This window comes from Tamandua tetradactyla, chromosome 1 (assembly GCF_023851605.1).
Source record: "Tamandua tetradactyla isolate mTamTet1 chromosome 1, mTamTet1.pri, whole genome shotgun sequence".
Classification (NCBI taxonomy): Eukaryota; Metazoa; Chordata; class Mammalia; order Pilosa; family Myrmecophagidae; genus Tamandua; species Tamandua tetradactyla.
In genome coordinates this window covers 224,123,194-224,137,236 of record NC_135327.1, presented here as the reverse complement: position 1 = coordinate 224,137,236, position 14,043 = coordinate 224,123,194, and the positions used below count along the sequence as shown (strand labels likewise).

The 14,043-nt window shown below is 34.8% G+C and overlaps 2 protein-coding genes across 14 annotated transcripts in view; one reads left to right on the top strand and one right to left on the bottom strand.

Moving 5' to 3' along the window:
- Positions 1-7,529, top strand: part of PDSS1 (decaprenyl diphosphate synthase subunit 1) — a 36,532-nt gene extending 29,003 nt beyond the window's left edge. For 2 of the 3 annotated variants that reach the window (XM_077153423.1, XM_077153410.1), the window contains exons 10-11: positions 2,706-2,786; positions 7,048-7,529. In XM_077153423.1, coding sequence (XP_077009538.1) covers positions 2,706-2,786; positions 7,048-7,188 — 222 coding nt within the window. In that variant the 3' untranslated portion in view covers positions 7,189-7,529. Of the gene's footprint in view, positions 1-2,705; positions 2,787-6,142; positions 6,258-7,047 lie in introns of all 3 variants that reach the window. The other variant, XR_013172609.1, reaches the window with a different exon arrangement.
- Positions 7,530-8,955: 1,426 nt separating this feature from the next.
- The window catches only part of ABI1 (abl interactor 1), a 126,788-nt gene continuing 121,700 nt past the window's right edge, over positions 8,956-14,043 (bottom strand). For all 11 annotated transcript variants that reach the window (XM_077153389.1, XM_077153330.1, XM_077153398.1 and 8 more), the window contains one exon: positions 8,956-9,892. In XM_077153389.1, the coding sequence (XP_077009504.1) occupies positions 9,717-9,892 (176 nt within the window). In that variant the 3' untranslated portion in view covers positions 8,956-9,716. The remainder of the gene's footprint in view (positions 9,893-14,043) is intronic.

Here is a 14,043-nt window from a genome sequence, read left to right as displayed (position 1 = left end):
AGACCAGGAATTAAAGCAAATCATTGTTTTTCATTTGAGAACAAACCAGCTGCTGGCCCTTTAGGTTCTGGAAGCATGTGAGCAGCCCTGTGTGTTTAGTTAGAACTTTGTCTGACACATAGTCAGAAAGGAAGGAACATTCTTGGTTCTTCATCTGCCAGTCTTTGGTTGAGATTTTTCTATGTATGCCCAGTTTTTTGTCTACACTGTGCTGGTAATTACAGGACACCTGTTTTATCCTTCAGGCTTACTACTGGGAAAACTGGCAGCTGCTCTCAGCTCCGACATGTCCTAAACCAAACACATCCTCTTATCTCTCTCATTCCATGGAAGAATTAAAGGATTTCAGATAGCGTGGTTCACGTGCTTCGTTATATATATGGAGGGTAGTACTCAAGAGGTAAAGAAACTCATGTAGCTGTGCCAGCTGGTGATGGAGCCAATACTGGAGCTCAGAGCTAGGAAATTAAGTCATTTGGTATCCTGACTTATTTCTGTTAATGGTAGCAGTTTCCCAAATAGTAACTAAGTATTGTAGAATATAAATAAAATCTTCCTAATGCCATTTGGTACCCATTTTCTTTTCTTAAAGCTCTCTGCTTAATTCTGGTTTTTGTAGCTTATTGCCATAAACTACTTGGTATTTCTGTCTACTCTAATCCAGTGGTTCTCAACATTGGCTACCCATTAAAACACCCAAGGAGCTTTTAAAATCCTGATGCCTTGGCCAAACCCGAAGCCAGTATCAAGCAGGACTCAGGCAGCAGTACTTTTTAAACCTCCCTGAGTGCAGTGTACAGCTCACACTGAGAACCACAGCTCTGTGCCATTCTGCTCTGACACTTCAATAACTTTCAGATGCCACAACTTTGTATTTAAAGTAGAATGCCTGATTTCCACCCTCATCCTAGGCCAGTGGTCTTCAAATGCCAGCAAGAGCAGTAGGATCAGCATCCCCTGGGAACTTGCTAGAAATACCCTCAGGTCCCACCCCTGCTGAATTAGAAACTCAAGGAGTGGGGCGGGGCTGGGGGGACAAGAGACCATGGTTTGATTCTGATACAGTCTGAAAAACTGAAGACCATGTCCTAGGTAAAATTCTACCCATCCTTTAAGGTAGTGTTTTCCAAACTTGCCTGTAGGATGTTCTTGATAACATAAGTATCCTGGGGTGTAAGAAGACATAAGAAAGGAAAGGAACCTGGGATAGCCCTATAATAAGTATTTTTAACAAGGATCTCACTTGATTTTTGTAATTGGTAAATGTGAATAACACTGCTTTGAGACAGTGATACTTAGAATCCCTTAGTTCTGTGAGCTGTTGCCTAAATAACACTGCAAATCTTTGAATACCATTTATAGTCTCGGGACATCAATACAGACTTACTAAACAGCTGGGAAGATCTAGAGATGGGCTGATTTTAGCATTTGTAGCCTTTAAATTAAATGTAAGCAAACCATTATCAAAGCATTTATAGTATTCGGGGCATTGCTAGGTCACATTAATAAGAATGCTGACAGCACAGTATCCTAAAGAGCACAGCCCTGTCTGTTTCATTTTATAAAAGGGGCAACTAAAGCCAAAAAATTTAGAAAATTTTGCCCAATGTCATTAGCTACGTTGATGGTACAGCCAAAGTAAGAAACCATCATTCTCACATCATCGGGTCCCGATCTAACATCCTTCCCACTCACAATATTTACTCCTGATAGTTTCTTCAGTATTGATTATGCAAACTGAGTTTTGAATAAAAACTGCAAGCTCATAAATTAACCAGTCCTTTTTTTCATAGGGGTACCATGATAGGAAAATCAAAGTTGATACTCATTATCTTTGAGAAAATAGCTTGCTTAGTTGGGTTAAGACCTCAACTCTAATTTGCTTTCCTTTAAATTGTTCAAAGTCTGTTTCTAATTTTGAAACAAATATTTTCATAAAAGGGCAAAAATAAGCAAATGTACTTGCTGATTATGGAACTAGTAGAAGAGCTGTTACTGGGGTAAAAAAAATAAAATAAAAACATTAAGCAAAGATCTAAAGCTACTCTCGGGTTCTTTCTTAGAGTGAAATGGATTTGGGGAAGGGAGTCGAAGCACATATCAAGTGTCATGTGTTTTAAGAGTACAGCTCTGAAGCAGGACCGGCTAAATTCAAATCCCTGGCTCTGACATATACAGCTTAAGAACTTTGGGCAAATTATTTAACTTTTCTAAGTGTGTTTCCTCATCTGTAAAATGGGGATTGCTGTGAGACTTAGAAACTGTTTTTGAACAGTACCTGATACTTCAGAAATGCAAATTTATTTGGCAAATAAATGCTGGGTAAATAAAATGTTAGGAATCCATGTTTTATCCTTTTCTCTCTAGAATAAAAACGAGAAAACTAGTTGATGTTTTCCAAAATTCTGCTCTGAAAACTCCCTCCCCTCCCCCGTTGACTTCTGTATTTGTTCTTTCCCCTTTTTACTCATAGTGGTTGTCTGTATAGAATAGAATGGCCACATCTCCATGTACCATCTCAATCCCAGGGCATGGAAAATGTACGTTTCTCTTAACTGGGCTTCTTTAATGGCTAAAATTTACTGCTCTCCCACATCTACACATTTAATCACCTTTTGATTTCTTCTTTTTGATACAGGTAGACTACAAACTAGTGCTCACTGGGTTCTCCCAAGAGTAATTGATATTTTTTTCTTTATGGTTAGTTCCCAGAAATGAATGCTATGATAATGAGACGGTTCAGTTTGCCAGGAGATGTGGACAGAGCTCGACAATATGTATTACAGGTAAGATTATTTCAGAAAGAAAAAAGGCAGCAGGTATGATGTGACAAAATCCTTTAACCAAACAAATGATGTAATATTACTAAAAATTAAGTCATAAACTAAGACAAGACCAACTTTGGTCAACTCTTGGTTTGATGACAACAGAGAAGGAAATCTTGTTTAATCTCATTTTTCTTCTAGAATGCTTCCCAAAGATTCTGAGTTGAATGTGGGTAAAGCTTGGGCACTAATAATTTTTAAAAGTTACCCAGTTGATTCTAATGTGTAGGCCAGGTTGAGACTAACTGTTTTTGGATACAGCATTCCCCAGAGCCATCAGTAGCAGCACTATTCCCTCAGTCACCCAGACTTGGCTCCAATCATTGACAAAAGGCTATTGGTCTTTCCTGGACAAGGTATTTCCTAGTCAATCCCATGTGACTGCTATAAAGGTGACTAAAATGGTAATTAAAAAAAAATTTTAACCAGCATAGGCAAACTACACTTTCACATGAATTTTTTTTTTTTTTGCATTTTTAAAGGGAGAACTGTTTAACCTTAACTTGCAGGGAGCTTGCTTCAAATTCATTGCCACTTTTCAACATATCCTCCCAACTTTTCTGTAGAAGTGAAGTCTTTTAGCATATTTTCAATTTTGGTGATTCTGTCTTTTAAAGAATGCGTTGTTTCAAAAGACATATACCCAGATGGATAAAAGACATACCCAGATGGATAGAACTTTTCTCTTATCATTGATGAACTTGTTCATCAGTAAAAATGCATAGGGAAAGGACATCATGGTACTTTAACCCCTTTGGAAGTCAAGGATTGATGTTAAAAGCATGCAGAAAGAAGATAAGAAGTCTGAAAGTGGAATGCAAAATGATTATAAGCTACATTTTGTAGACTGTAATGAGGGAAAACCCACAGAAGAAAGGCAAAACTTACCCAGAAGATACAGTGAATGTGAATCTCTTCCAAATGCCTTTGTTACAGGACTATATAATAGTACATCATATAAATAGTACTATGTAATAGTATTACATACTATTATGCAATAGTAATATTTTAATAATAAAATATTTAAAGTATTTTAAATATAAATCAACTTTTTCATAATTTAAAATTATTTCTCTCTTCTTAAGAATTTGTGCTTGATATTGCCCAATGATAAATTCAGAATAAGGACTACCTGGCATGGATAACTGAGGAACATGAATGCCTTTTCCTTGTTTCGTTAGTCTTTCACTATAACATCAGTGTTGTGTGAGGCATACTTAATAGAGGTTTTTTGTTGTTGTTGTTGTTTTTAATCTCGGTTTGTAACAATGAAATAGCTGATTTTAGAAAGAAAATCTTATGCATTCTTTCTGATGATACAAGAAAGTTTGCCTCTATCAGCTACAGCTTATAGAGTGGTCCATTTACCTGAGAGATCATGTTGACATTCTGGCTTGAGAAATAATAGTATAACTGAAGCTAGAGTGAGAAGGGGGACTGAAAAGAGGGGAACTAATTGTAGGTTTTATACAAAACAGTGAAGTTGCACTAAGCCTGGGCAGAAATGACACCTAGAAAAAAATCCATAAGGAAGGGTCTACAAATAAATTCTCTAAAAACCCCTAAATTCTAGCTCCATTGACCACAGTACTCTTAGTTCTTATTTACCAAATTACATTAAACATGAACAGACAACTCAGAAATAATGCTTGTGCACAAGAGTGTGAAATTAGGATAAACAGATTTAAGACTCAGATGAAATATAAACAGGATCCAAAGGGAACTGTATTCATAAAACAAGAGCAGGATAATATTTTTTTAAAAATAATAAGACTCAACTCTAAGAAACTTAAAAGTGTGAGAAACTAACTCCAGAGAATGCCTAGAATGTAAAACTGAAGAAATCTCCAACAGTAAGACAATAAAATGAAAAATGAGAGAAACATTAAGAGGATCAATATAATCATGTAACAGATATTACTGGAAAATAATCAGAAAAGAAAATCATAAAATGTTTGATTTTCACCTACAAAAGGAAAAGGGAGCCACTGGCTCAATGTATAGCAAAATCACTGGATACTAGAAGGCAGCAGTGCAAGGCCTTCCTCGTGTTTGGTAAACCTAGAATTCTATAGTCAGGCAAACCAGCCATTAGCTCTGAATGCAAAAGAAAGTCATCATACTTGAGGACTAAAGTTCACTTCCCATACACTTTTTCTGGTTTGGTTATTGGTGGATGTACTTCAGCAAAAAGTGTGGAAACACCAGTGTAGAGAAAGATGAAGGTACTAAAGGCAGTGGAATAAATGGAATACATCCGAGGGTGGCACTGTACAATAGACCTAGTCAATCCCAGTAACAAATAGAAGGATTAAGGTATTGGGAAAATTAGGAATGTGGAGCACCTTTCTCAAAAAGGAAAAAAAGAGGTGGCCACATCCAGAGCTTGGGCATCTGTACAATATGGCAGAGCAAACTAAAATATGTCCTATTGCAAGCAACTATTAAAGTACAGAAAATCAGAGTCCTTTCAAACATGACATCAGGAATATTCTGCTCTGAAGGATGGAATCATGAACTTGGAACCAAGAAGGAAACTGGTTCTGCAGTACAATGGTTTTACATTTTGGAACTAAGTACTTGATTAGTGTTCAGCTTTTAGAAACAACCAACATAAAACTTCAGTTACAGAGTAGAATGTGAGTGTTCTCAATCTCTATCTAAAGTTCGAAAAAGGAAAGAACAGAAACACAAGCACTCTGACAAGATAAAGTCAGAAGATGTTGCTACAAGATGACAGATAATCAATAGAAGAACTAAAAATAGCAGTATAATCATACTAGGTTAATGATCAAAATAGTATGGATGGGCTAACTACTCATCTGTCTTGGCAGTAAGGCAAGAGATCAAAACTAAAACTGATAATAAAGGAATAGTGTATGAGCTAGGTGAAGAACCAAAACCAATGGATAAAGCTGGTAACGTTGGAAGGCAAGGGAACTGTTGGTTTTTTAATGTATATGTTCTCATTTTTAAAAAAGTTCTCTTTAGATTTTTATTTTACATGGGCAGGCACCAGGAATTTACCAGGTCTCTGGCATGGCAGGCAAGAATTCTGCCACTAAGCCACCATTGCACTGCTCCTCTTTAGACTTTTTCATTTAAAAATCTTGTACAGATATTTTATGCATGTAGAACTAAAAAAGTCTTCAGTAAAAAAGAGGGAAATAGAAAGCTACTTTATTAATGAGTTAGTTGCTCTGCATGTTAATAGAATAAAAACTTGCTTCAATCTGAGAAGGCTTAGAAGAAACAGGCAATCTCTCTCTCTCTCAGCCCAACTGTGCAAGTAAAATCATTACCCTCCATCTTACAAGGCACATGACGTCCAGGTATGAAAGTCTCCCTGGCAACGTGGGACATGACTCCCAGGGATGAGCCTGGCACCATGGGATCCACAATGCCTTCCTGACTAAAAAGGGTAAAAGAAATGTAAGAAAGTAAGGTATCAGTGGCTAAGACAGTTCAAAAAGAGGTTATTCTGGAGGCTACTCTTATACAAGCTACATATTGCTAATTGCCACGGTTTGCCAAACCCCAACCAACATCATTCCTGCTAAACCAAAAGAACACCCAGGACTCTATCTGAGATCCTACAAAAGTTGCATGCACTACATTTACTTTTCAGAAACCTAAAACCTTCAGATGGTTCCTAGGCCAGATAAGTCCTGAAACTCATAGTACCAGTATCTCCAGGAATATCAACCAGTTCCATCCCTGATCCAATATTGTCAGCATCCCTTTTTAACATGAAAAAAGTTACAATGGGCATAACCTAAATATCCCTATAGATTGGGAGAAGGATCAAAGAAGGAGGAGGAGTTATAACAAGTTAGGATTTAACAAATAAGTATGACTACTGAATTATTATATTGATTTTTCTTTTTTTAGTCTCCAGTGTCTTAGAGCAGCTAGAAGGAAAAACCTGAAATTGTGGAATGTAAGCTATGACAAACTCTAAGTCTGTTCTATTACTACTACTTGTTAAAATGTACTTGTAGTGCTTTTTTGTATATATATATATATTTCACAATTTAAAAGATAGGCAAAGGTGACTAGAACTTTCTAATGTTTCTAGAACATTAGAAACATGGTTTGGCTCTTGACTGTACATCTCACCCTCAGCTGATCTGATCTCAGAAATATGTTTTAATTCATGATAGCAGCAGCTTAGAAGTGATCTAGTGAATGATGTGCATCTCTTTTGTTCTGTCCCCTGTAGAGTGATGGTGTGCAACAAACAACCTACCTCGCCCAGCAGTACTGTCATGAAGCAGTTAGAGAGATCAGTAAACTTCGACCTTCTCCAGAAAGAGATGCCCTCATTCAACTTTCAGAAATTGTGCTCACAAGAGATAAATGACAACTCTTTCTGTTCTTTCTGGCAGCTATTTTACCAGACTGTGCCTAAAGAATTTTGTGAATTACACTGTTTGCTTCATGTGCAGATAACCAAAAATCATTTTAAATAATCATTTCAATCTTATTGATGGGTAATTTTTTTTTATTAGCAAAGTTTTTCAGAAAACTTTTTAAAGCTGTATCAAAGAAAGCCAGAACTATGTAATTAAACGATCTGAATCTGTCATTCTAGTCCTGTAAATTCCAATCAATGTATGTTGATGGTTATATGTGGATTGTTTACATTGTTAATATCCACATATAAAGCCATTACACAAATAAATAATCAATGTTAAAATTCAAGTGGTTTGTCTGTTTTACGTTGTGGTGGTTATGTGTACCCCAGATAAACATGTTCTTAAATCCAGTCCATTCCTCCAAATCCATTCGAAGGAGGATCTTTTGACAAGGCTTCTTCAGTGAAGGTGTAACCCACCTCATTCAGGATGGGTCTTAATCCTCTTACTGGAGTTCCTTATAAACAGAATGAATAGACAGAGAGAGAGAGAAAGCCACAGAAGCAAGACGGTGAAAGCAAGGAAACCCAGAAGAAAAAGGCAAGACCGTCAGAGAAGCCAAGAATCATCAGCAGCTGGTCTTCTGGAAGAAGGTATCACCTTAATGATGCTTCGATTTGAAAGTTTTCTTGGCCTCAAACAATGGTTGATTGTTTGTTTAAGCCAACCCATTTTATGGTATTTGCTTCAAGCAGCCTAGGAAACTAAAACACACTTGTTTTCTGAAAAAGTAGAGACCATGGGAGTTGAGGATTTGAAAATTGTGAGGTCCACATTTAAGTACACATTAGTTATATTTTAACAGTATCCAAAATTTCATATAGGAGAATGATTTATTATAAAAGACTACATAAAATTTAGACAACAGGTTATATACAAATCAAGATAACATTCCACTTGAAAAATGAAAAGCAGAAAGTATCTAGTTGGTCATTAATACTGAAATCATGTTTAAAATTAAAGGCAAAATGCATATGAAAACAGTCACATTGATTTGGTAGCAATAATGGTTTTTAATTTTCATAAAATTTTCTACTATTCTTACCATTCACTATGCTGTTAGAAGTCTGCAACGCCCAGTACATAACTAATTTGAAATCCAGACAAATCCTCAATACACAGAAACCCACACAGAGTGCTCTACTTTAATATCCTAAGCAATATAAATTATACACAAGATAAAAAGAGAAAACATCCCTCTGACCCTCCCTTAAATTAAAAAGAGACACAAAAGTGCTTGTGTTGCATTTCAATTATATCAAATAACAAGACAAATCTGTTGGTTAGGCATATATCCCTGTTCACTGGTTAATACATGGCCCACCTTCCTTCTCAATTATTTTATTTTAAAATCTTTTTTCATTGCCGCTGCAGATAATGGATTAAATACTGCCCATTCATATATCACCTGCATCCACTTTTACAAAAGTAATATGCACTTATAATGAATGTCCTTTCAATGAACCAGTATACAGCAATCCACTGTAAAATGTAAAGATTGAAATAGCAATCCTTAAAAATTTTACCTACAGAATGAATGTGCATACTTTTGACACATTTTCTTAGCTTTGAAAAAGTTACTTTAGAAAAGGAAATCAGTAAATTGACTTGTAAATCAGATTGTAAATCTGCAACAATCAGTCACTTTGCTGTTGGAACAGACAGAAATTTTTACCAAAGTCATATATATTGAGAAAACAGAACCATAAATCTGCAATAAATCAGTATCTTTTATTTTTATTTTTTTTTAAAATCAAACCAGTGAAGGAAAGGACAAAGACCTTTGGTTCACTTACATATTTATGAATGGAAAAAAATTATAATTCAAATTCACTCATTAAAAAACTTAGATACAAATTACAACATTACAGGTCACCCTTTTTTTGTTTTGTTTCACATGGAGACCTTAGAGACTCAGTTCATTTAGAGGAACAATATGAGTACTCCAGGTAAAATATTACACAAATTGGAAGCATCTTGGATTTTTTTAAGTATATTTCAATACATGAATTTGTCTGCATGCTTTAAACAAACAGTATAGTTATAGAATGAAAGAATCTAAATGAAAAGTCTGACCAGCACCAGCATTTAAATTTTCTGATTTTAATATTAGTCTGACAGTGTTAGTATCCACGCTGCACTGAAAGATGTAAGGGACATTCTGAATCATGATTCGTTAAATAGTCATATACCCCACTTCCCCCAGAATATTTAGGCTGGTCATAAAGTTAACAATGAGTAAGTAAATACATAAGCATAATCACTTCTGGACAGCCTCTTGTATAAACTGCTGTTTAGCAATATACAACTGCCTCAAAGATTTATGCTTATGTGAACACATTCAAAGATACCAATAAAACAGCATGTCCTGAAAATATGGGCACATTTTAAAACATATTAAGACAATTCTGTTAGCCATAATAGTCCCACAGTATGACTGAGTAATAATAATCTACTTTAAAAGCAAAAAAGTTTAATCAGTATAGTGCATGATTGATTCAACATAGTTCCCAGGGAACAGACCAGTCACTCGATTGCAGACTCCTTCATACCAGCCGTCATCATTCTTCTTTATAACATAAATGATTGCACCCTCCATAAATGATAGCTCATCATCCTTGTCTTTTGTATAATCATATATTGCAACAACTATGGAGAAAAGAGTTGAAATACATGAATGCACTATATCCAACGTTTACTTGAATTTTACAATTTAATGCCAATTAAATATACAGTATAGCATCGGCCATTTTTATTAAGACTTCTAAATCTTTTTATCAGTTTCTTTTTATTATGGAAAATTTTAAACATATAAAAATATTCTAGTATAATGAACTGTCACATACATATCACCTGGCTTCAATATTATCACTGATGGCCAATCTTGTTTTATCTATATCCCAATCCAGTCCCTCTCCCATTTCAACATAGAAACCAGATTTTAAATTGACAATGAGCCTCTCAGTAATTCATATACACAAAAGATTATTTCAGTTCTCAGTTCCTCGTCTAAAAAAGACAGAATTGGACACTTTGGTGATATTATGGTATGTGAATTATATCTCAATTTTTTTAAAAGACAGGAGTTAAATATATACAACAGTTAGCACGGGTGTCTGGCACTCTAAAAAGGCTTCATTATGGGGAAATTCTCATCCATAGTGCTCTGATAATTTCAAGGTCAAAGTTCTCCTTAAAAACAAAACAAAGCAAAGCAAAAAACAGATGTACAAGATACAAACTGGAAAGTGAATAAAAGCAATGATACTGTGTTAAGTGCAGTATTGGGAGTATGACTGATATTTTCCGCCCTCAATTTGCATTAAAACTTTCATGATTTATATACAAACCATACACTGCTTTAAATAAAAACACCTGTATCCAATCATTCTGGAAGGCAAGAAATATTCTGTCAATCTCTTGAAAAATCCCAATAGGATTCCACTGGACATTCAAAAAGACTGCTGAGAGTTGATTTAATGCTATTCCTAAAGAATATACATACACAATAGGCCTTGAATGGAAACCTTAAAGTCTGATGGACTAGGATCACTGTTATTTAAAAAGCGGAAAATAACGTGTTGGTGAGGATATAGAGAAACCAGACTAGACTTAATCTACAAATAAAAGGAGGTCAGTGGTCAATCATGTTCCTAAATCACTAGCTTGACCTTAGTGCCAAATTGAAAATTAGATTAGAGAAGTCAATGGCTTCAACTGATGACTTTAGGAAAGACATCTGAATTTTAGGATTTATTAGGTATTGCAATTTATTAAATCAAATATGTACTAAGTGCCTGCCCTCTGCAAAGCACCATTTTCAAAATAACTTTTGAACAAGATGCAGAGCCATTCTCTAAACCAGGCAAAAGCCTAAGCTATCTAATTTGAAAAACCAGGTAAATCTCATCCTACTCTCATCCAAGGAAATAAATACTCATGTAACATATGGGGCTATACCCATATTTTTCTGCTTTTTAAGAACATTTATATACTTTAACTGTAACCAAGATTCTTTTAAAAAAAAGTGGAAAGAAGTGAGTAAAGACCCATTAAGACTTAGAGAACTTATTATGACTCCATGATAGTTCATTCTTTTGAGTTCAAAATGCCAAAGGGAAGGCAATTTAAAAATTAGTTGTTTTCCAAGCCACTACTTTCTAATTTAAGAATTCCTTTACTCTGCCTTTATAGCTTAATTCTGAAATTAGATATAATTTTCCAGTATGTGGGAAATGGTACGTGATATAGGTGTTTTTTCATTGATTTACCTCACGGTATTCTTGGTAACCACTTTTTTTTTTTTTTCCTTAAAACAGGGAGTTAGGACGCTCTGGACTTCATTTATTCCCTAAGATGCCTTTTCTCCCCAAAATTATTCTCTATTAGTATTTAGTATAATAGGGGAAACCTGAAGCACTGATCTATAACATCACTTGCTAAGTTAAAATAGGCCATTATTTCCTCCTTTAGAAGGAAATAATGGCCTATTTAAATTAAATAAACAAGTCCATTTGCCTCCATTTTAATCAGTATTTTAAAAGCCCCATGGGCTTATCAGTTTAAAAAAAAAAACCCACAAGAATAAATAGTATTAAATAATTATCCTGGTATTATTGTTTTTGGCTAACTAGCCACCCAAGAAGGTCAGGTGACTGCTTAGAAACAAACCATAAGGAAGGAAAATTGCATAATAAGAATTGATTATCAATTGTTTACTATTAATGTATCACTATTTAATAATGACTATTTATGAATTAACTTTTTTTTGGCATGGGCAGGCACCAGTAATCAAACCTGGGTCTCTAGCATGGAAGTACGAACTCTGCCTGCTGAGCCACTGTGGCCCATGTTATGCTTTAACTTTGGTGACATTAATTTCTTTGTATTCAGAGTTACAGTTGGTTAGAGTATGAGTGTATACAAGGATTTTTATATTGATCATAACAAAGGTCTGGTACCCTGATAAGTCTTTCAGTGTAGTGAAAACTATATCCTCATGTTTTAGTTATGCAAAGTGTTAGTGAAAGTAATTAGATTGATCAATTATTTCTATTTTTAGGTCCCCTTTGTAAATGAAACTGAGTCCCACCCATACCTCAACTCCCCAAAACACATATTCCCTAATATTCCCTCTCTTACTCTTATGCACTTAACACTTAACCATTAACAATTTGATGTCCATTCTACTTGTCAGGATCCAAATCCATAAAAAGAGTCAAACTTTCCCTTCTGTGTATATCGTAGGGGCCTTTGCAACTATGGAACTCTAATACACTAATCCTACTTCTACATGAAAAATATTTGAAGATAGCTAGCTAATCCCTCTAAAATATTTTCTCCAACTTAGCGGCAGTGCTTTCAACTGTTCCTCACTATAGCTGCACTTCATAGATACTACATACAGCTTCCCAATTACTCTTCCCTGAAGGCACTCCTGTTTGCAGGATCCTGAGGTATGGTACTCAGAATTAGACACAACACTAATCTAAATGACAAGTATGAATGTGATCGGTTTGGTACATATTAGGTTGAAGTTTAATTTATCCTAAGAATCTGGCTCCTAGAACAGCCATGTTAACTGTTTCATTATATATTCAATTGAAATCCGATTTTCTTCATCCTGTGATCAAGTTGACTAGTGAATCTCAACTCTTTTGATTTAGACAATGTCAGACTAATGTCATCAAATAATGGTCCAAGGGCCAAATTCAAGCCACCATCTGTTTTGGGAAATAAAGTTTTATTAGAATATGTCTGTTTCCATTCATTTATGTACTGTCTATGGTTGCTTTTATACACAGCAGGGTTGAGTAGCTGTGAAAGAGACCATAATATAGCAGGCAAAGTTTAATAAAATATTTACTCTCGGGCTTTTTTAAAAAAGTAGGCCAACCTCTGGTTTAAGACCCAGGATTCAGTAAGATGCTTTTTAACCCTGCTTGTTATCAAGTATATTAACCACTGTTATCATACCAAATTTGTCAATTTATATAATATACTGGTCCCATTTTTATAGTTACTTAAAGATAAATTTGATTTACCAGGTTAAGAAAATATGGGCAAAAACAATTGAAGACTATTGTCCTCACAATAACCGTAACATATCTCTATTCAAAAGTACATGAGAATCTAAACGGTAGAGTAGAATATTCAAAATTTCCTGAACAATCTGCAAAATATTTACTGTTTCAAAATATAAATAAGGAAAACAGCACATTTACTTTTAGCCAAGCATGAAAAGTTGAGCTAGAGAAAATGAAATAGTTACACCTACTTTCTTAAATTGGTTAACCCAATAATGGTATTGGGAAGGCAATCAAATGTAGTCAACTAAAACAGCAAGCACTTTCCAGAACTCTATAGATATACTGATTGAAAAATAGTGCAGAACTGGTTGGGGGGAGCAAATAAACACTCTAGAAGCTGGATTTATTTCTTTCTGACCCCACCATTTCTTAATTGATAATTATAGCATATGTCCTGTCATTATAACCCTTTTACACATTCTTTTGTAAAATGAAATCCTAGTGATTTCTCTTTTATAAAGCACCTAATGGAAAACAACTGAGACCTTTATTTCATGATATTACTCAATATATTTAAAAATTTCTAGATATGAAAGGTTTCTACACCTATTAAAAGGAGAGCATGAAAAAAAAACTTTTTAAATCTTTACTAAGTACATGACTTTAGTAAGTCATATAATTCCTTTTTGTGCCTTAATGGTATCATCTATAAAATGCAGACAGGCAAGTTAATCACCAGCTGGAAGCCTATGTAGTTTAAAAAAGTATGTC